The sequence below is a fragment of the Xylocopa sonorina genome, chromosome 6, assembly GCF_050948175.1.
Source record: "Xylocopa sonorina isolate GNS202 chromosome 6, iyXylSono1_principal, whole genome shotgun sequence".
NCBI lineage: Eukaryota > Metazoa > Arthropoda > Insecta > Hymenoptera > Apidae > Xylocopa > Xylocopa sonorina.
In genome coordinates this window covers 4,841,859-4,865,623 of record NC_135198.1, presented here as the reverse complement: position 1 = coordinate 4,865,623, position 23,765 = coordinate 4,841,859, and the positions used below count along the sequence as shown (strand labels likewise).

Sequence of the window (23,765 nt, the reverse complement as noted above, 5' to 3'; positions counted from 1 at the left end):
TACTCGTTCATTTCCTGTTCGTCTTTCTCACGAAACTATGATACGAAAGCATTGAAACGTCCCTGCGCGAGGACCTCTCGATTTTAAGAACGCATTCGAGGCTACACGCAGGCACGAAATCGTATCGCGAGCGCGCGTGCCGCAGCGCTGCTGGCATCCGGTGGTTGCGCGCGGTTCCGGTCCGGTTCCGGTTACCCCTACGGTCAGAGAAGCGGCATCCGTATTCTCATCGCGAAACGGAGCCAACTGGTCGCATTGAAGACCACGATCTATTGAAGGGGACCAAACACGGCGATAGAACGTGGCAAAGGTAACAGGCCATAAACGACGGAGACGAACGGCGAACGTTGTCGCGGAGAGCTGGCTCGCTTAATTGAGCGGCACAAGGAACGTGACTGTGATCCTCGCTTATGACATAACAATGAGACGAGCAAAACGGTGACACAACGACGCGTACGATGATAGCGCGGATAGGGGGGCAACGATCAAGGCTAGCTGGTTTTCCTCTACCTTAATGGAAAAGAAAAAAATGAGAGGAAGTGTAAAACGATAAACGATACGATTTCACCAGTTCCTCTCGCGAACTTCCAGTCGATCTACACGCGAAAGGTAGTCAGCTGTGCAGCGTCGTCCAATTACTACGCGATAACAGAGATCGTGACGACGCTATTATGCGTACGCGTATCGACGACAGCTGGCGTGACGCGGACAGTGGCATCGCGGCGATAACAGCACGCTCTTATCGCGACTCCATCGGCCAGTTGAAAAAAGTATGAACGATCGCTGGTGCGAGATGGCCAGCGATTGCGTTCACCGACGAATATACTCGGTGATCTCGCGGTGTTTCTTCGCGACACGCTATTTTCGTAACCGGTTCACTTGTTCGGATGGCAAAGGTGTATCCGGCGCGATACGCGGAATCGGGGATTCGATTAACGCCGATGCGATGCGACATAAACTAACTGGCCGTCTCGTTGATTACGATTAGTACTATTCTGGTCTATGACGGTGGCCGGCTAACTGCGCTCAACGAGATTCGACGTGATTACCGCGGTTAGTTTTCAGAGCCGCGCGGCCACTCGGTTAGGAAGATATAGGTCACTGCCTATGAGGTCAACTATTCGTAGATAGAAACGGCTTCGAAATGTTTTAGGATCGCTTCGACGGGGTGTCCTTGAAGAAACGCTAAAATTAGAGGTATCCGCGGCACGGTTTCTCCATGTGGTACCACCAAGTCGAGGGCCAGCCGCACCGTCTGTTTCTATTAATTTTAGATATTATTGATTCCACGTTCGAGTGGCCCCGTGGGCTCTCCAGATAAAAAGTGACATCATTCCCATTGCGCGCGAGCTGCTATCTGAGGCGTTCATCGAGAGAGCCGAAAAGATGGGACTGGCTTCTCGCGTTGTCATCTCTGAGGGAGAGCGCTGCGTTCAGTTTGTTAGAAATACCTTTAGTCGCGACAGAAGTCCTCTTTTCGTGATATCGTGACGTTTGAAAATGGGAAAAATACTTATTTCTTGAACGTGAACGGGAGTCGAGTTTTCGTAGGGCAGGGAAGGAAGATACGATTTAATTTGCGCCTGATTAGTTTAGCTTTACAGCCACACGACATTCGACGTGGGCAGTAAATTTGTGGGTTGACTATTTATTAGATAATCGTGCTCCATATTCTTGGCATATCTGATAAGATATGTTTAAGAACGCACGGAACGATTGAATCACCGGCTAGGTCTCAGTCGTTTGAAAAATACTATACCGTTTGTACCGTTTCGTTTCGGAAATTTTATCGCGGACCGTTTTAAACACACACCATTTACATCCAACGTTCGTGCTTTACCATAACGAAAAGGTAAAAAATAAAGTCTGATGTCTCGTTATCATATCGTGAACGCGATAACATTCGTCGTTACAATCTTTCCGATAACTGTCAATTAATTTATTTCTGCGTCCAATTGTTTGCGAGCGCTTAGCGTAGGACTGGCCGAAAAACGATACGTCACAAGTAGCTAATTAACGAATGCAAATCGCGCCGATGACAATTGACGTGACAGTGAAATAATCAAGTATCTCTCCCGGCTGTACGTTCCTCGTAACTGGTAATTACCAGTGTTATCTGTGAAATGGAACACTCGAATCCGGTAGATACGATTTAAACGGTGCCGTTTAAAGGCAAACCTTTCCACATCTGTTCACGGTGGGAATTATGTTCGAATCCAATTTTCGTTACTTTCAACCGGCACATTGTCGTACGGCTAATTCGCACGAATATGAATTTCTCTCAACAGTCATTGACACATATGTACAATTTCATTTGGTTTATCGTTGGTTTATGTCCCGAGTAAGGCCAAAATGATCACACTCTCTGAGTACATACACACGGTATTTAATTTCGCTTCTTCGAGCTTGACTGGGATACCTTTCGTGGCAATGATTTACTCGTTTATTTGCAGCCTCTCATATATTCATTTATTTTTACCTTGGTGCATCAACTTTCACCTCGTTTCCATACCGTTCTCATGCAAGTTCGACGGTATCTACCGTAGATTTTTACATCCCCCCTCGTTTGGGCCCGGCGAACACATTCGCACCCCTATTTTTGCGGTTGTTGTAATTCGATTTTTCTGTTGATCGTCTAGGTGAAGATCCGATGCTCAGCGACCAACAACAATATCGATATATGACTGTTGATGACATGAAATCCATGGGGGATGACTCGATGCGCGTCAACGTGACAGACGACGAGAGGGATAATCGACATTCCGGAGGTGAGTCTTTAATCAAATTCATCTGCGTCTGTGTGTTTCGAGTATTTGTAGGATTTAATTATTTACATAGTCTTGATCGAGATCTCTGATTAATCATTTTGGATAATCACTGGACACTGTGTTTCGAGGAAGAGTAATTTCTCTCCGACCAAGCTAGCTCCCTTCCACGAAACGCAAATAGTACAAGTGTTTATTGCAATTTAATATCAATTTCCATGTTTAAAATGAAATCAATCGCAAACATTGCACTAATTTTATCCAGAATACGATTCTGTTACACGAGACACAGTGAGCCTCTAAGAAAATAGCACAGCTCACCTACTGTTATAATAGAATAACTAATTTGATCGTAGAAATACGGAAGAGATTTCAAGGCCGACTTAATTTCCTTTTAAACGGAGTGCCGTATTTTTGATCCGTAATGCAGTTGCGACTCTAGAGCAGGGTTCAACTAGATATAATAAAAGGTCACCCGAGACGCGATGGAGGACCGTAAATTAATGAGTCTTAATTCGCGAAAGATGCTCGCTGCGTCGTTGGTTCGCGTCGGTGCATTAGCGCGTTATTCAAATTCCGGAAAAAAACGTGTTCTATCGTTCCCCACTTTATCTTAACACGTATTCGAGCGATTATTTTTAAAGTACACACAAGGCTGTGCAATTTTTCTTGACCAGGACAAAGAATCCATAGAAAATGTTTATGTAAACCTGATAAAATTTTCAAGGTAACGAGATTAACTTTTCAAATAGACTTTGTAACATTAGTCACAGTATATTAACTCTGAACGTCACGTAATAATGCATTGTTATTATAAACTTAAAAATTGCTAATGTTATGCATTTGCAAATCATTAATTATAGTACTGCACACGTACGAACAGTGAATGTTTAGAATACGTTCTGAATGATAATATTTCATTATTTTGACTAACTTCTGTTTCATTGTTATTACAAAAATGATAAGAAATGTGGAAATTATAGCGTAGACGGCCAAAGAGAATTCATTAATTTAATAGCACTCAAGAATGCTATTTTAAATTTAAAAAAAAAAAAGAAACTTCAACGAATATTTTAAATACCTTGTAACATATAGATAAAAACCTGTTTTTGTCCAACTGCTACTTAACTCGTTAACCCATGATATACAAATGTGTACATTTTCCAATTAAAATTATTTGTCGGCGTTACACCCGTTTAACTTCTCAAGAAATTTGATCGTCCGTCTCAAATACGGATGTGTATTTCACACAAACATTAATGATAACGAATTTCATTTGATTTATAGCACCAACAATAACCGAGATGATCACGAAAGAGAATTATCAACAACGTACAAACGCTGCCAATCTGAAACCAGACAATGTTGATATTAATAGGCACCCAGTACACGTCGGGTATGTTTTGATTCATTCATTTACTATTACTCTTTAGGCACCACTCATCTAATGATAATAAACAATCGTACAGTTCTGGGTTACGTTGTATTACCGACTTTCACTTCTTTATCGTCGCTTCGAGCAACACTGTCGTAATATAATGTGCTTGACAAAATTCGTACATTTCTATTCGTCACCGCAAAAGATGTATTCAATTACAAATTTCATTGTAAATATTTCGATATAGCAATATTACAGCACTTTGCGGAATTTTATGTAAGAAATTGAAAAATGATTAGAGTAGAATCGATGGTTAAAAAATGTTTTATTCGACTTGTTCTCATTCTGAGAGTTTGTACAATCATGCCTTCTTAGGGTATTCTCATTAACTTCAATGCCATGTGTATTTCCTTACTGCATCATCCCTCTTTGAGGCTTTGCCTGAACATTTGGATGGGCCATGGCATTGGGGGTACCCTCGAGGCTAATAAGGGCACCCTAAGAAGACGTTATTGTACGAACTCTCGAGTTGAGAACAAATCGAATAAAGTATTGCTTAGCCATCAATTCTACCAAAATCATTTTGCAATTTCTTACACTTACAAATATACAACTTGACCCCATTGACATATTATGCAAAGATGTCCATAGTATTCGCGGTTTTCTGAATACTTTCTCTCGTAGAAGCAAATCTGTGAAACTTGTCTGCAGTGCATTAGAATATACTTCCATTTGGTTCTAATCTGCAGCAATTCGCAAAGTAACACGCGCGGTTTTTCCAAATTTCCTCGGGCCAAATCGGCACACCTCGCTCGCGAGAGTTTTTCAAACTGGAGATTTGCATTGTTATCTACTGTTTGACTTGAGAATTGTTTGGGTAAATATTCGTCTGTGCACGATCGATTAAAAAATCAAACGGATGTCTAGTCAGATTTCTACTAACTACTGGGATAAAAAGAGTCACAGAAAGCGATGTCTATATTTGCATGGTTTGTCTTAATACTAAAGCGTATAGAAATGAACTATGTACAGATTAACATGAACATCAAGCTGCAGTCGAAATTCGATGGAAAATGTGAATCGAATCTCTAAATTATCGCGTTTGTAAAAAAAAGACCAATATAGTTCGTTAGAACAGCAACGTACATCAGATTTATAGTACAGATTATTTCGTTGCTCTATAATCATTGCACAGAAACGTTTGATGGATCTTCTTGGAACCTTCTAAAAACCTTCTTGGAGATTGACGCGATATGACTAATTCATTTAATCAGATACGAAGTGAATAGAAAAAAATTGTTCTTTGAAGTGGATATAATTAGCGTTTACCACATTGGACATGCAGCGAATGACGGCTGTTTAAATTTTTGGTCTAGCTAGAAATTGTACATACGTTTGCAACTCGAGAGCACATAGCGCGTGATCGATAGCGCGAATAAAACTCCACGGAAGTAACGATAATAATGTTCGTATCACGAAGCAATAATGTTGTGTATTATAGTGTGACACGGTGTGCGTTGATGAAAGACTCCTGCTACAATTAACCCTCTAGATTATTGGCTGACACGTAACGATAATGTCCGATCACGGGATTTTATAAAGATCTAAAGATCTACATTCACACGAACCGCGTAGAACGTGCACTTTCTTCTTTCGAATTTATTTTTAGTTGGCTTCAAACGTTTTCTGCTAGAAGGACAATCTTACGAGAAGTTCACTCTATTCAATGATGCACATCGAAATTAACTTTCCAGGCGAGAACCGACCGATTAACGCACTGAAAACGATCGAGTCCTTTCTAAACACGAATAATAGCAACGCATCACCGAGACTCATTTTTAATTCGACAATTTTCTGTGAAAGGTTCTTTTGTATGGGATATATGGGACACATAATAACGACTCCTTTATGTCGAAGGTAAAAATGGTTATTATGGGATGTACGTAATAATTGACATAATTCACTGTTACATAATCGCGGGCATAATGTACGCATAAAGGCGTATTAACGATCACCGGTAGGACTGTGTCATGGGATCGTGTCGAATGGAGCCAACGAGAATCGGATCAGTAACTGTACACCGATCAGTCTTTCGTTACACATCATATATCTCATAGCAAGCTATTTTTCTCCGATTTGGTTTAATTCTGTGCGAAATGTTCGGTTCAACGTTTATGTAATCAGCCAACTAGCTAAACAAGAGCCAACAGCTTGGTGCCCTCGTTTACACCCTGTCTTGCCCGTAGAAACACTAGATCACCTAGCCGTAAGCATGCTGTTCTTGAAACGTCTTTGGGATGAACGATTCTTTGACGGTTTCAATAATCCAATCGGTTACCCGTGTTCCTTACTAATATTGTTACAATTGCGGAGAACTAACAGTCGATCGAGGAGTAGGCAGATACTTGGTGCTAAGTATCCGCTAACGAGAGCACAAAGGGAGTTCATATATTCGAGATATGAAGTATTTCCTGTGTATCTGTATCCGAAAGTTAGATCAAACCAAGTTCACTTTCCTTTTAATTAAAATATTTACACATCATCTTATTGCTTCTTCTTTGTCTTATCAGACGGTGCAAGTAATTGAGTTTTCCATGAAAAAGAGACTCGAATTGGATTGGATTAATTTAATTTATAAATAAGGAAAGGAAGTAGAATGTTACCATCGTTTTACTACCCCTATACTAGAGTTGAAAGTATCATGGAAAGATTATATTGTACTATAATTACATTTGGTTTTTTATACTTTCATAGACGCAGACTGACTCTGAAAGTCTTTTGTGGTAATAAGAAGAAAATTTTCAATTTTTTCTATAACTCGATTTCTATGAAAGAATTGCAATTGCTGTTAATTTACTGTTCTACTAAATAGAAATGAAAATGGACTTGGATTAATCAGATCCTCAGGTCCACATCACAATTCTAGAGACAAAAGTTCCCATTGTGTATCGTACAAATTTTTATAGGAAATAATTTAGTACAAAAGTAGCATTGTACGTTGCATACACAATGAACTCCCTCTTTGTGCTTAATGGACAGGATACAGCAGGCACACAGCTATTTGTCCGTAACCAATCGCGAACCTTCTCACCAAGTAGATACTGCAGTGTGATACTTCTTTCAAACGCGTTCCTTATACCTTAACCACGTACACACGAACGCACACGTGTTTGCACGCATTTGTTTTCGAAAACGCGGAATGTTTTTCCACTGTACGCAAGTCTCCGAAAAAAAAAGAGAGAAACTGCAACGAGAGGTGCAGCGTGCACGAGAAGATAGAAAACAGGGAAGGAAAGAATAAGCATGCGCATGAAACGAAATTATTATCCATAATCACACCAGATTTTGTTCTGAGATCAGAGCGTCCCTAGAGTCTCTAAACACATCGCTGGCAGCTCTTGGTACCATGTCGAAAGGACAAGGAATGTGGAGGGACAGGTACAACACGCCCTTTTTATTATTTTTCTTTTTCTATGCTTTAGATAGTTTCGTGTGTAAGGTAAAGGGACACCGAGTTCCACTCGTATGCGTAAAGAATACGAGTGTACCGTACTTGTTCATCAAATGTCCGTTTGATTTGAAATGGTTTGCCATTTTCTTAACAGAGATTTAGTCAAGTGTATAACTATCAAATTATCCAAGCCACATTTACAGTTATCCTTTTTAAGTACAGGTATCACGTACCACAATTACACGGCACAATTTTCAGCTGAAAATAATGCTGATAAGTTCTTAAAAATGTGAAATGGATGCAAAAATAAAAAAAGAACATAGATAATAGAAGTGAAATGTAGCAGTTAATTAGTAAATACAAAATTCTAATTCAAAATGGTGTAATAGATATAGAAAAAGAATCGTTCGTCCTGTAATTTAACAATGTTTTCTCCATTTTGTACAATCTTTTCTTCTAGTGGCTGCTGCTCGTACGACTGTCCCCTTTTTCCCCCCATGACAAGTTTTTAGCTATTTTTGCACACGTACTGAAATCTGTTTACTCAGAGCGGTAACTTAGAAAACAGTTTCGACGCTTCACATATGAAACAGACGAACGAAAATTCGTCTCAGCGACGGAATCGAATGTTACAGATTTCAGAACGACCCGTTTTAAGTTGCTACCCTAACGTATATCTTTGTTTCGCAGAGTGTGAGTGATGTGGGCTCGTTACGTCTCCACTATAATACATAATTATTATTGTCGACCTTTACTTTGTGTAGTTTCGTACGATAGAGGGTGGTTTGCGTGCGATTATTGCGGGTTTTCGAAAGTCGTACGAGTGACGATTGAAAAATGATAGTGCCACCGGAAGTAGTCCGCGGACGTTCGAACGAACGGAGCGAGGGCGTCCACGCCCTGCGGGAAAAACGTATTCGAAAATCTGTAAAGTTGCCCTAGCTCAGAATCTCGACTTCATCTATGTCGTCATCTCTCATCATCATTCTTATGAACGAATGGATACTAACGCGTTTTTTATTTTGTTCCCGATCCTCACTGTTATTTTATTTGCGCTACTCGCAGAATTCCACAGTGGAGAAAGTAAGTGATCTTCTCTTCAATCTTAGCTTCTGCTAGTCGCTGTACCGCTCTTCAAGTTGATTTGCGTTTCTTTATACACCTCCTTCATAGTCGCACCAGTAGTCGCTCAAGTTTAGCAACTTCACGTTAGAATACGGTGCACAATGAATATATATAAACAAACGAAACGGAAATTGATGTAATACACGTGGGAAATAATTAAAAAAAATTGTTATCGTTAGATAGATCTTTATGCTGAATTAGATTGTGCATAAACTCTGCTTCTAATCCTTTTCGCGTCTTTCGACGTCTGGAGCCTGTTAAAATTAGCGAAGAGATTTTGTATTCTTTAAAAATCATCTTCAATTGGAAAATATGTGCGATAGTTCTCTTTTTTATAAAACTACAAAATAGATGCGTTTATTTGACACAATTTATTCGAAAGACTATCAAGATAGCATTGAGATTAATTCTTGTGATAGAGTAAATTGTTGTTGCAACATTTATCTTGGCCATATAAAACAGATAGTAGTTGATAAAAAAAGTTCTGCGATTTAGCAGAATCTAATAATTTTACTTGTATCTCGCAATACCAATCCTCATTCTTGGAAATAGTCAAGCGAACAGTAACGCACTTAACGATTGCAATAAACACCTTGCGAAGATAATCTTCTGACCGCGTAAAATAAGTGAGATCGTGTAAACTGGCTGGTTGCAAAATGGCAGTGTAAAACGTGGAGTACGTATCGCATAAATCGTAGGATGAAAGTAGAAATTTCGTAAAAACTCGAATGTTCGCGAGTCGTGGTTCTTCACAGCCAGAAGTCTATAATGTATTCCAAAAACACGGTGTACATTAAAGAGTAACCATTACATCATCTTACTCGAGCAACCTTCGTAGAATTTATGTACGATCGATATTTTTAGACCGCTCGATGTACTCGAAAGAAAAAAAAAAAAAAAGAAAAGAAGAAGAAGCGAATACTCTTCGCGAAGGCGTTCCATTGCGTGCATGAATATTTTTACGATCCCGCGTGCCAGTTAAGCGGATGCAAATTGAACGTCGAATCGCCTGACATTGTTTATATTCACTGTGCACGCATGTTGTATGCAACGTCTCTGTGAATAATTCCTAGGTTCGTTACAGAACCGGGAGGTCTCACTAGCACAGTCATCGGCCACTAATAGGAAGCAATCAAACGAATCTTCGATTTTGATTCTTCAACGCCATCCATACACGACGAGTTTATTTCATTCTCTTTTTTTTCTTTTACTTTTCCTTCAAACAATGTTCGATGTTTCGCAATGTTAGTTTTTCCGCTTGCAGACACAGATAATCCAAAGGCAGCAAATCCCCCTACACAAGCTCGCGAGCCGTATCGTTCGATTATTGTTAATCAGTTTTAGATTTGATTTGCCCCATTTTTCTCACGTAACTTATCGTTGCACATTGTTTGTCTTGCGATTAATTCGTTTTCTTTTACAGTTGCTCTCATACGCAGCACTAAACCTCATAATCGAAGCATATTATTTATTAAACTATCACGGAATGATCGGAGCATTTAAAATATCATCGTTTACATATAAAAAAAAAAGAAAAAAAAAGGAGAAAAGAAAGGCTGTTCTCGGAATAATACGACACGTTTAGAAATAATGATTTTTACTTCTTGACTTTATGCTTTTAGTGACAATTTGACGTGAACGTTGCTTCTCGGCTTGGCGTGCTTCTGACAATTATGAAATAACTCGGAGAGTCGCCTTCTTTAATTGGCCCTCTCCATCCCCCTAATTTTTTTTCCTTCTGTTCGTATAAATTATCGAAAGAAATAAGAATATGAAATATTCATTTGTTCCTTAACTCTGATACTACGATATAAAAATATATCAAGTTCTAATTTGTGCGAGATTTCAATAAATTAATTTTCAATCAAATGTTCATACGTATTATACGTATGTCATATGTATATACCTTGAAAACAAATATTTAGACTAGTGTAAATACCAAATATATATATATTAGAAAAAGTATTTATTTTTTTTAATTATAATTGGTTTGATTTAAGCGAAGCAATATCAGCATGATTGTATTATTTGCCGAAGAGCCAAGTGTTCGCATAATATTCGTATGTAATAGTGTTGGATAATCGTTTACGAATACATTTACGTATCCGAATAATTAGCTCTGATGCGATGAACTTGCTCTTATTTTCAAGCCTCTCACTTTCTCTCTCTCTCTATCTCTCTACCTATCTCTCTCTCTCTCTCTCTCTCTGTCTCTCTTGGCATATCGTAACGCCCCCGTGCTAAAACATATCTCCTCCAACCGTAATTACCTAAATCTCGATTTACCCTGTAACCATCGTTCGTTATATGGACAACAGCTTCCTGGTTTCCTTCCTGGTGGATGCACGAGGTGGTGCAATGCGCGGATGCAGGCACAGCGGGGTGCGTGTGATCGTACCCCCTAGAAAAGCTGCGATGCCAATGCGCGTTACATGCAGATACCTAAGGAGGGACAAACTGACGAACCCACCGCCCTTGATGGAGGGAGAAGCCCTTGCCAGCCGTATCCTTGAGCTTGGACCTGTGGGCGCCAAATTCTTAGGGTATGTTAAGGAACATATTCAAAACTGCACTCGATTCTGTGATGACACTGTGCTTTAAAGACACCATTTCGATGCAAGGCTACTCGTAAAATCGACGTAATTGTGTATAAATAGCTGCAATTTATACTTGACCTGTAACACATGTGAACACGAGAAACATCTCTCCCAAGAAAAATTTTGCAATGGATAGTTATGACAGTAATAATTTATTAAGTCGATTCAAGTGTCTATTAATGCGAAGGTCAATTTTTAGACTTGTCCTCTTTTCTTCCTTATCAGGCGATAAATATTCTAAGTTGATCTAAATTCTATAAACTGTTGATTGATTTCATCGTATAGTAATCTCTGTTGACCCAGATTTATCTGCTATTGTGTTCACGTGAATAGTAAATGAGATTTGCGTAGCTTGAAAAATTTCAACCTTGACCAACTGAACCACTACGATTAGACAATAATCGTTTTTAAACTGGTCGGATAGAATTTGTTTGATTTTTGTAAATCTCGAAATAATTGGACGATGAGTAATAACTAGTAATAACCTGAATTATTTTTTTTTAATTAGGCCTGTCATCATAGAAGTGCCACACTTTGCTTCGTTGCGAGGAAAGGAACGGGAAATAGTGATACTTCGATCGGATAATGGAGAAACTTGGCGCGAGCACACCTTGGAAGCCAGCGAGGAGGCTGTCCAAGATGTGCTTAACGAGAGCTTTGAAGGAGAAGGTACGATTATTTCTTCGTCTAAATCCTTCGATTATTCATATCTACTCCCTTTTATCTGTGCACGCGACTTGAACTTTATTAAATAGATGTGCGTATATTGTTCGCAGAATTAAGCCAGCTGGAGGATCTCCAAACTTCTCGAATCGTAAGGATACTTACTGCAGACTTTCCACATTACTTCGCTGTAGTGTCTCGCATCAGGCAAGAGGTTCATGTTGTTGGTCCAGAAGGTGGCACAGTTTCTTCATCGGCTGTTCCCCAAGTCCAAGCCGTTTTTCCACCGGCAGCTCTTACTAAAAGAATCAGAGTTGGACTGCAGGTATTTATTTTCTTGCTCGTCGCAGAGTCCAACGACTAGTTTTTCCACGATCTTCAATGTAACTTGCAATCAGATTAACTCTTTGAGCACTGAGTTGCGTGTCGTTAAGCGCTTAAAGGGTTAAAGAAAATTCCATTGTTGTTTAGGCACATCCGATACCAGCAGATCTCGTGGCCAAGCTGCTTGGTAACAGAGTGGCGGTATCACCAATCGTTACCGTCGAGCCGAGACGGAGGAAATTCCACAAACCGATAACCTTAACCATACCCGTACCGCAGGCAGCCAACAAGGGCATGATCAATCAATATTCAGGCGACGCGCCGACGTTAAGACTTCTGTGCAGCATAACTGGTAATATATGCTTGCACGTAATATTGTAGAGCAGCATACCGTCTTACTGGAGAATCTCTTACCGATAAGTGCTGAAACTGTTACGCCTCAACACCTTTGGTGTATACATATGCTCTTGTCAGATTTCTTACGCATTCGAAGATCAATTAGTAGTTTAGTAGGCATGGCGCGGGCGGTAGGCATCTTCGTCTGTTCTCAGGTCATCGGGACTGCATTCAGAGTCTCTTTGTATCACGTTAGAATAATCATGTATGTTGTCACACCGATCTCGTAGGTTTGCAACGTAACGAGTAGGACTTGAATGTTTGATTTGCTATTATTAGAAGGTTTTCTGTTCATTTAGGAAGGTAATCGAAGCGAAGTAATCGAACGATACGTCCCGGAGACCTTCGGATAGAGATTTAAAAGGGAGATGGTAGCTGCATGTTTCATAGAAACATTTCGTTGAGTACCATTGTTGTATACATATCTTGTTGTGATTCATTGTTAATGCTTGCATATTGTTAGGATTGAGTCATTTAGGTATGGATTATTAATTAACGTAGATAAAATTTTACTACCTAGCTCATTGTAAGCGTTAACTTCAAAGTTTTTGTTTCAGCACATTCGTTTGACTGGTAACCGCTTCGATATTAGGCTTGTAATTTATAAATTCTATAAAATTGTGTTCCCAAGATACATATATGTATATGTATTCTTAGATCGTTGTAATATGAATGATACTACTGACACGTTACCGATACAAAGACTGACAAATATTGTCCTTATAACATTACTGTTTGTTACAGCCACGCTGTACTTCTATCATTTACGTGTTATATATTGAACAATCAATTCTTTCAATCTATACTATATTTCTTACTTATTTTATATTGTTAGAATATGTTCTCGATCAAATTTCTCGTTTCTGTTAAGTTGAATAACTTTACGTTGTCGGAAATTATCAAAATACTGGTAACGTTAAATATATAAAAAAAAAGAAAAGAGAACAGGAAGATATGTTTTCGACATGCATTCTGCCGCGTTTTTGTTAGAATTATTTCACGCCTTGTTTTCATTCTTTTTTTTATATATCGTTGAACGCATATTCACACGTTTCGCGTTTGCTTTCTGCGCGATTTTCAATGAATGACGCTTTATTTTCATTTGGCAAGCATTATCATACGGTCAGCGTGTATTTTGTTTTACATTTACCCACATACACGATACAGCACGTAACATCAACGCACTTATGGTGACCGATATTAATTACAAATTTCAATTTTGCTGTAGAATAAAATGAGAAAAATATATAGAGCAGTAGTCTCGGTACACAAAAGCTTTAATTAGTGGCTGTTAACTTGAAAAAACTACTTTGTTCGCGAACCATTTATTTAACAATTGTTAACATCTCACTTAATGATATACTTTTCAAATCAGCAAGCACAACATAATCATATTACTGAGTATCCGCATCTTTCTACGTTAATTACTTCTTTAAACCTTGCATTTTAATAGAACGATCAACAATTATACTTAAAGCCAACGAAGTCACCAAAATCAAAACGAACGTTACTATAGAACGACCCTTCTAATACACTGTTCTGTTCAAAGTTTAGAATTTTATGTACAAACTCTTCTGTTACACCACTGAATATTTCATTACTCGAAAAAATGCTACAACGCAGTAGAGGGTGCTTGGCAGTCGAAGTGCGTCTGCAAGAGATGCACCTGGTCGGAAGCGACAAAACTGTAATTAATCTCGGTCGCGTCGGATTTACTATCCCACACATATCACTTCTGCCGATTCTCCATTCGCAGCACGGACATATTTTAATAATGTTATTGGACTTGGTATGTATGTCGTTCAGGGGGTCAGTGTCGGGCAGTCTGGGAGGATGTCACAGGTTCGACGCCGTTGACGTTCGTGAAAGATTGCGTTTCCTTTACTACAACGGTATCTGCTCGCTTCTGGTTAATGGATTGTCGGAATATCTCCGAAGCCACGAAAATGGCTACGGAGCTATACACGCACGCGACACACGTACCTTTCATGGCTAAGTACGTCACCTTCTTCTTTTATTTTTTTTCTAATATTTAAGATTCATCCGTTCGAACGATAAATAACGTAACGTAATCGCAGGTAGAACATTTCTTCTAAATGTCGGATCGATATCGTTTGAAAGTTTGCGATTTTTCCGTGCCGGTAAGATAAGTAAGGAAAAAGCTCTCAGCTTGCGTAGTAACAATATTTCGCCTAGTTAGGATTGATAGAAATATTATTTTCTGCGTATTGTGCGTTTCTTTTAACTGGAAAAAGGGGTGAGTATCTCTTGTACCGCGAAAAGGTATGATATTAATTTTTACTGTGACATTTGTTTGGTATAAACGGTGATATTGTGCGATATGAACAATCTTTTCGTATATAAAATGTCTTTTAAAGAATTTAAATCTATTTTTAAGTGAGATATCCCATAAACATAATATCTATCGATCACTGTTCATTTCTTCTAATTGTTTCTAGTAGAGAATTTTATTTACACAAAAGAAATCGTATATTTTCATACTTGAAAGAATATCAGAATCGTCAAAGTTGCATATGCATTATTGCACTTGCAGAAGTCAAACATGTAGCTGTAGATCTTTATTCGTAATACTATAGCATTTACTAAGAGTAAAATAGTCGCAACGAAGCAATATACAGGGTGACTCATTACTCGTGTGACAAATTTTTACAGCTGTTTTATTTCCCTAAGTGTCGGTCATCTTATCGCAAAACAAAGTTAGAGGGTTAACTTTATTCTTTTTGCATTGGAGCTTTGCAAGGTTGGAGACCTACCTAAATAAGAGATCAAAGCTTTCGCAATTTACCAATTTTGCCTCCTGAGATAAGTTTAAACTTTCATTACTCCTCCTGTTTTCAAGTTTCAGGCTAAAATAGGGACTGTTATAATAGCAAATTTATTGCTCTTTTCAATATTGTTTGTTATTTTCTTGTAGGACTAACGGTTTGGAAGATACGTTCAATAATATGAATGAAACTCCTGTTTCTCCGAAGAAAACAAAAATCCAAATTTTCTTTGCCATTTTTGCAAATTGAACCTAGGTTTATACTTTTTTATTGCTTTTGAGGTGTAGTATCAGCTGTAAAAATTTGTCACGCGAGTAGTGAATCACCCTGTATAGGATCATTCAATGCAGTAGAAGGTCATAAATTAGTGTGGTCCCAAGGAATTAAATTAATGGGAACAGCGGGTCGTTGGCTGGCTGCATGGCCCGTTTCGACGCCCATAACACGTAAAGTTCAACCAGCTCGTGACCCGTGATTCGAGTCGACTTGGCTCCACGGAATCTCCCTAATTTATAGCCTTCTCTTACGTCGCACGGTGTTATATGACTCATCGTTAAAGTCTTTACAAATCCCATCGTAATTACGAACAAAGATGCATAATTACCTTGATCAACGTTCCGATTGTACAGGAAACATGAACAATTTTCCCACAATTTTGCTCGCGTCTTCGGCGGTTCACGCGTTATTCCTGCATTTCCAGATAAAAGAAACCCACCGCACAATTTTTTCTCCGTCGATCTTCTAGAAAGAGAGAATTTCAATTTTTTAAACATACCGGATCTCGTAGAATGATATAGTTTCGACTAGCGCAAATTCTCTTTTGCAACATCAGTCAGTTACGTTTTACCTGCATGATTACAATCTCGTCGACGCGCGAAGATGTTATGGATAACTGTTTCGTCTTCAGATTTGTAGTATTTGCAAAGCGAGTAGATCCACTGGAGGCGAGGCTGCGCGTGTTCTGTATGACCGACGACAAGGAAGACAAGACTCTGGAGAACCAAGAGCACTTCACGGAAGTCGCGAAGAGCCGGGACGTCGAGGTAAAGCCGATCGAGTCACGTGAATCGTCATTTATAATTATCGCATTGTTGCTCGTTAACGCCCCGTGAAATTGCTCCCGCAGGTGTTGGAAGGCAAAACGCAGTACATGGAATTTTCGGGTAACCTTGTGCCTGTGTTGAAGAGCGGCGAACAGCTTCAGCTGCCATTCAGAGCGTTCAAGGAAAACCGAGTTCCGTTCACGGCGAGAATAAAGGACCCAGACGCCGCTGATATGATGGGTCGCATAATGTTCATGAGCGAGCCAAAGGTTCCTAAAGGCGAATTACCACAGACGCCTATATGCACACTGAACATCCTATTGCCAGAGAAGATTTCGCCAGAACCAGCGGTCTCAGAGGTGGACTTGCTCGAGCTCTCCAAGAATTATAGTTTTCTACGCGACGGCGGCATAAGTACGTGTAGATTTCGCACGCTGATCACGAATTAAACGCTAGCCGATGAGAATTTTATAAACTTTAATAACTGCTGCAGGTCGTCCAGACGCCATTCACAGAGCGACCATTCGATTGACTGATATCGCTAATTTGTTGGACAAAGACTGGGAAAAACTCGCGGAAGAATTAAATGTACCGCCGAATGAAGTGTCGACGATTAAGCAAGAGTATGCTAACAAACCAGCCCAACAAGCTGCAGCTATGCTTAAAGTGTGGCAGGGCAACGGGAACAAAGCCACAGGTAAGTTTCACGAGCATTGCATTGAGTTATATCATCGCTTATCGAACACAAGGACTTTAAGTCGGTCTCATCCTTGGGTAACGGAGATCAACACACAATTGAACGGATACAAGTGAGTCATTTTAATCGTTCTTTTTTAAGAATATTAATGATCTTTGAACAGTTTTATGATTTATAATTGAGGGAACTTGAAAACGCTTGTGCTCCAGTTCTATCATTTTTATGGATATATAAAGTCGGATTTATTAACAATACTGTCTGCTATCGTTAAACTTTGATAATTCTAAAAATACGCTATTTTTGCAGTTGATATAAATTATACAACATTTTCTTTTATTATACTTTTTTAAGCTTAAGAACATTATTTTTAGCAAACGTTCAAACGAGAAAAATATCTATCTCGATAATTGCGTAGATTTCTAACATTTGAATAAAACACACATTAAAATTCAAACTTCACGATGTTGATACTATTTTTTACGGTTAATGGCTGTTCCAACAAATGTATTATTATTCCTTCATTATTAATTCTTAACACTTGGACTGTACACATGGCTTTTTCCTATGCTTCTCAAATCTAAAAGATTTCACGACTGAAGCAACAACGTTAAATTTTCAATTGAAGATAAGTTTAATACGAGCAATGCATTATTGATGTACTGTTATGACACCAAGATGACGCGCACAGTAAGAATTAATATGTACAACATATTAACTAATCTAATATTAAAGACTCGATAATGATAGCGTGATTGCTTACGTTGCGATACGTGTTCTCGTTGGTACAGATTATTTCATCGTTATTCTTAGAATAGCAGTAATTTTACCGGTTATTCACTTTCTTTTGAAATCAATGGAGTTATATATAAATTCTTGATCACGCTACCAAGTTTTACTTCGTTATTTTAATTATTATCTTGCCACTTTCGATATTACATATTAATTTCTATACATTTATAAGTGCTTGTATATACATTGCATTCAATTGAACTTTCGTTACTTCTTTATGTGGATTCAGTTCTTGTATATGTTATCGTCAACATTTCTCTCTACTTGTATAATCAGTCTGTGTAACAACGGTGTATTTATGAATTGCGTACGTTTTAAAGAGCCAATGCAAAGTACTATGCGTGTAGATAAACGTTTGATATAGTAGCAGATAGCGAAATTCAGAAAAGAACCTGTTTCTTGGCAAGGTCAATTAATCAGGCAACCACGTTTGACTAAGACGCGTGGAATCTGAGGAGCAACGTAGTTGGTGATCTCATCCTGCATTATTATGCCTGACATAAACCTATAGACTCCTTTCCCCCTCTTTTTTTACCAATACTAATGACACTGACGTACAGCTGAAATGCACGTAGCACATCGTTTCTGTTCTGCGACCGGTTAAAACAAACAGAAGTAGGCGCTATCCCAACAAGAATACAGTGAAAGTGATTGTGTACACGAGTGTTCTCCGAGTTTCTTTTCCCCTGTAATAGTTTACCGCGGTTGTTCCGTTTTTTATTTTACACTTTATTCGCTCCTGGCAAGGCATAAACGCGAAAATGTTTATATCTTTGTACCAAGAGTATGAAAACGAGGCGACCAATACGTACGTTAGCGAACTGTCGTTGCTGTTTAGGAAAGCTTCCTGTCAGAAGTGTCAGAAATGTCAGATTTCAATGAGCTCAGGTCTGTATCGCTTTAAAACTATCATTGCGCGAAATTGTGAGTGAAAAATGTGTTCCCGATATTTTTATTCAGCGATAAGAGCGTAAACAAAATTTTTTTCCTCTTAATTTATGGAATTGAAATGCTACTTTGAAGAAGTTATTATTGTTTTTATATAAACGACTATGATGTAAAATTTTGCGGATTTTGAATAAAGCAGGAATTTTTTTGTTGCACCCAAGGTAGAAAAAAAAGCACGTTAAATAGCTGATGGCATTCATGGCATAAATATTGAGCGCCGCTATTACGTCAGTGTTATTTTGTAGTCGTAACGTACGACAGTCCTGACAAAAATATTTTATCAACTGGATGATAATTTTGTTCCATTGTTTCATTATTACAATTGCTTCGAAATACCGGAATAAATTAATATCAATATAAAATTTATAGTAAATTAAATTTTATAATCTAGTTGTACTTGTTTATTATTTCATAGTTTGTTCTCAGCCAAATGAAATTAATATAAATCGCTATTAAAAGTACTAAAGTGAAATTAGAAATATGAAATACGGTAGGAAATATTAATTCTTATTTTATTTGAAAGTATATATTTGTTTGCGTAGGAAATACTTTAGAGAAAGCATTGAACAAAATTGGCCGTGAGGACATTGTGAAGAAATGCATCTTCAACGTTGAACTGGTCACTGACGACGTAGAAAAGGCCGTCGCGAGAGTTCGATTAGATCAGCCTGGATTTGATTCCTTAAAAGAGGAATTGGGTCCCTCAAGGGACACTTCTCTTCGCCGTGACGCGACGATGGATCCAAAGATGGATCCGGATTATGACGAATATAATAAAAGCAAGGTTTGTATCCTTATAAAACGCATTATTGTATTTATTGCTATGTATGGTCCACCTTATGTCAATATTATGCATATGCCTGATTTAAAATCAAATATAAGTAGAGATTCAAGTTATTAGGATATTATGAGTGTTTACTTTAAAGTTAGGAACATTCGATTCCACCATTTTACTCGAAACATGAATTTGCATTCAGAATTTCGACATAAGAGAAAGGATTATTTGCGGTTCTAATAGCGATAATGATAAGAATAAGTTTATTTATATGATATTTCTTCTTTTTTTAGGAATCTGGATCTGTCGAAGATCTCAATATCAGTAGCGCTAAACGAGATACACGTATGTATTATATAATTTCTTAAATTTTATTAATTACTACAATTCATAAGTAAATTCCTTTCTGATAACGATATTAAAAGCGTTCCGCTATCGCTGCGCTTGTTCGATTACAACAGTAGAAAGGATATGACATCACTGCTTACATTGTTTCTGTGAATAACACGCCGGCTCTACTTCGTGTCATTGCTAAGAAAAATATCTGAAATCATGAGTTTCGCTTCATACTTCTCAGAAAGCATATTAATAATATTTGCTATGTATTTGGAACCTCTACCTGCATAGTATATATATTTTCTGCAGTTGCACATTCGTACTTGACGAATAATTCAACGGAATTTTAAATCTGCCACAGATATTTATTTTGTTTAGAATTAAATTGAAAATCGACTTGTACATTTAATATATGAAGACTGAACATAAAAAACTGGAATGCTGTGCGACTTGCATATTTTCTTATATTGTTACACTTCTTCTAGTAATTATAATAATATTTAAAAATATTACAGTAAATATATTATTGAAGAGTATGTACGATAATGTGGCACACGATAAGCTGTGGTGCCACAAATGTAATATCTGTTCTTATGTAGAATCAATTTCTATTTTATTCAATTTAACTCTTCATCATATAATTTCTTCAGTTTTGCACCAGAAAATATAAAATCATTACAGCATAGAAAACAGATGTATTTGTTGCTAGTTTTATTGCTCTCTGGTGGCAATATTTTCTACTAGGAAGAATACAATTACCAAGTACTAACAATAAGAAGGAAAGGTGAATCGAACAAAAAATTGATTCATACATGAATCATGGTACGCGCGACAAAGAGTTAATGAGCAACATTTAGCGAATGAGTTTATTCTTAGTCCTTTTTCGAGCTACTCTGACCCAAATTTAATCTACGAATTGAATGGAATTGATTCTGAGCAAAATTTATGAATCACCCAACCTATCCGATCCGTATTTGATTTGATCTAGCCAGAGCCCCGTTAGCCGTCGGACAAGTCCGACGCCCAGGTTCCACCACGAGGAGGTAGGGGTGGCACTTGCTGAACCCTCAGCTTCTGGAACCCATTTAGCGATTAAGTAACAATTTTACTTGTAGCACGTACAGCCTTCTCCTTTTACGCTCAGTCTCGGAACAGTTACCAATTTCAGCTGAAAATAATGCTTGCCAAGTGACTTATTTATCGTCACTCTCTTCTGGCGCTTTAGTAAAAGCCAGGGCATTTTAAACCACATGTTTTTCGCACTTAACAGCGAAACAGCACGTCACAATCACAAACGGCACTGTATTCAACGGAACCTCGACCCCCATCAAAGATAAATACGCAAGCGAGGAGAAAGAGCTAGGGGATGTAATGGCCGATTTTCTCGAGCACAAATGCCACGTTGCCGACACGATGAGCAAAAAGTCACGCGACGAGCTAGACGACAAAGATAAAAAACGGCAGAGGGTGATCGCGGACGCCAACAGAATAGTTTCCGGTAAGTCAGTTTGAGCATTAATTGAGAAATGGCGGGTTGAGGGGCCGATGCTTCGATTAGCTATTACCAGGGAGATACAACTAGATACGAACGACATTTAATGCGCAGTTTAATGAGGAATCATCATTTGCGTTAACTCCCATTAAAATTGAATAATAAGAATGCGCAGCAGCATGTTCAACTTAACGCGATAAATCACGCTTAATAGTAGAACTTATATTAACCACTTTGTAACAGAAATCTCAATCGCTAGTGCTAAATAGTTCTGTACTTGAGACTTCGCTTCCTAGTGATATCGTGTTCGTAGCTATTGTTTCTTTATTATGTCACACGCAAATATTTCTCGCGGACAATATTATTTTTACTCATCGTTTAATTGTGTTCAATTATTTATCAACCATCGACCGCGGTAACTTTTGTAGAGAGAACGTAAACGCTTTCGATTGTTAGTATTTCAATACCGTTGAGCATTATAGTTATTAATGAATTAAAATAACGTTATTATAAACGGATTTTAATTAATTATTAACTAATATACTTGAAACATTAAAGTACTAATAACCGTACATGTCTTTTAGTGATTTCATCGCTTAGTACTTGTAAATGTGTGTTGTGAAAGTTTTAGTTTAGTATTTAGTGATCATTTTGCTTGATGAAGTTAATTTATATATTTTATTCTGTTTAATATTTGTGTTAGAATTTATTTTATTTGTATAAAACAAAAACGAAACGAAAGTCACTGTTTAACCAAGAATCGCATAAATATTTGAAGAAGAAGAAACTTGTAAATAATTCCTATTTCTGTATGAAACTTTATTCTCAATTTTCAACATCGTAACATTAAACCCCAGCGTACGTTTTGCAATGCATAATTTTGTTAAGTCCGTTTCACGTTATCTTTTCATAGATGTTTAAAGTTAACATTTCTTTACACAGAATACAAATTAAAATAGCAAAATATATCTTGTATTGTGTAATTCCTATTACTAGTTACTATTTTATAATGTATAATATATCGCAATCGAATTGTAATTTTTAAAATTGCATATCTTGCAACGCGATACGATACTGATATTCTTCTTTCGACGATAAACTCTACTCTATTCTTAGTTTCACTCTGACTTTCACAGCGTATCATAATATTTCAGCACATGAATTTAATCGATTAACTGTTGTTTTCAAAACAATAACTTCGATTAATAATTATTGGTTTGAAAATGGTGATTAGTGACTCGTGCTGTTTTCTTTTTTGGATAATTAACAAACGAACATCTATTTATTTTCCTTTTATTAGACATATATTGATTCCAACGATATTCACGAAGTATATGTATATATACACACATATATATCTTCGGTACTAGAAGACTAGGTGACTTAGAAGTGTAGCACGGCATTGACTCTGGACACGATTCACAAGCGTCAAAGTTTATCAGCTGTATGAAATATTGTCAGCACTAGAACATTTACATCTTTTACTTTGTCATCTTTTTACTTTCACTCACAGGTTTCTGGAGGGCTGATGCGGATCCCTACAAATTTATCAGCTTGCTTTTATTTTAATTACTTAATGGAACATTTATTTGAATCGCCTCTCTCAGTTACATCTCATATCTACTGTATTATAATCCGAACTGTCGGTGTCTTCATTTATTGACCCACTAATAGCCTTTCTATTTCTTCGACACGTCCCATTAATTTGTTTCAGCAAGGTTTTGCTGCAATTTTTTGGCGTTGCATGAGTGGCCAATTATGTGTGGCCTAACTGTGCGGACGCACGGAGCAGCTGTCGTCTGTTTATTTCTTTTATCATTGCTATCTAAAAATTCAATTTATTCTTCCGTTCAAACAGATCAGAACAAATTAAATTCATATGTCTATAATATTCGAGTGTTACCAATAATTCGATGCATCGAATATGTTAACAACAATATGTTAACGATACTATAACGTATCCGATAATATCAGAACGTTAACTCTAATTAGATGTATCAATAATCGATCGTATATAACGATCACTCAAATTCTATCCTGCATTCGTTGGATGGAATCCATTGTCCATGGATAGTGATCGTACTCTAAAACATCGTGTGACAATAAAAGTATTTACTATAGCAATTTTGTTTATCATCGACATTCGCGAATTAGAGGTACGCATTTTTCCAAAATCATCAAAATTATTTATCCTACATCT

The 23,765-nt window shown here is 37.7% G+C and overlaps 1 protein-coding gene across 9 annotated transcripts in view; it reads left to right on the top strand.

Moving 5' to 3' along the window:
* The window catches only part of LOC143424501 (uncharacterized), a 90,179-nt gene that overhangs the window by 42,448 nt on the left and 23,966 nt on the right, over positions 1-23,765 (top strand). For 5 of the 9 annotated variants that reach the window (XR_013101940.1, XR_013101937.1, XR_013101941.1 and 2 more), the window contains 14 exons: positions 2,640-2,768; positions 4,053-4,161; positions 7,504-7,581; positions 11,038-11,262; positions 11,825-11,985; positions 12,093-12,304; positions 12,451-12,655; positions 14,506-14,695; positions 16,393-16,528; positions 16,612-16,942; positions 17,022-17,225; positions 19,505-19,746; positions 20,031-20,082; positions 21,344-21,571. Coding sequence is in view for 3 of the 9 variants with exons in the window: in XM_076896579.1 (XP_076752694.1) it covers positions 2,640-2,768; positions 4,053-4,161; positions 7,504-7,581; positions 11,038-11,262; positions 11,825-11,985; positions 12,093-12,304; positions 12,451-12,655; positions 14,506-14,695; positions 16,393-16,528; positions 16,612-16,942; positions 17,022-17,225; positions 19,505-19,746; positions 20,031-20,082; positions 21,344-21,571 (2,502 nt within the window). In the remaining 6 variants the exon portion in view is untranslated. Of the gene's footprint in view, positions 1-1,829; positions 1,853-2,639; positions 2,769-4,052; positions 4,162-7,503; positions 7,582-8,659; positions 8,678-11,037; positions 11,263-11,824; positions 11,986-12,092; positions 12,305-12,450; positions 12,656-14,505; positions 14,696-16,392; positions 16,529-16,611; positions 16,943-17,021; positions 17,226-19,504; positions 19,747-20,030; positions 20,083-21,343; positions 21,572-23,765 lie in introns of those variants that run through there. The other 4 variants (XR_013101939.1, XM_076896576.1, XR_013101942.1 and 1 more) reach the window with 3 other exon arrangements.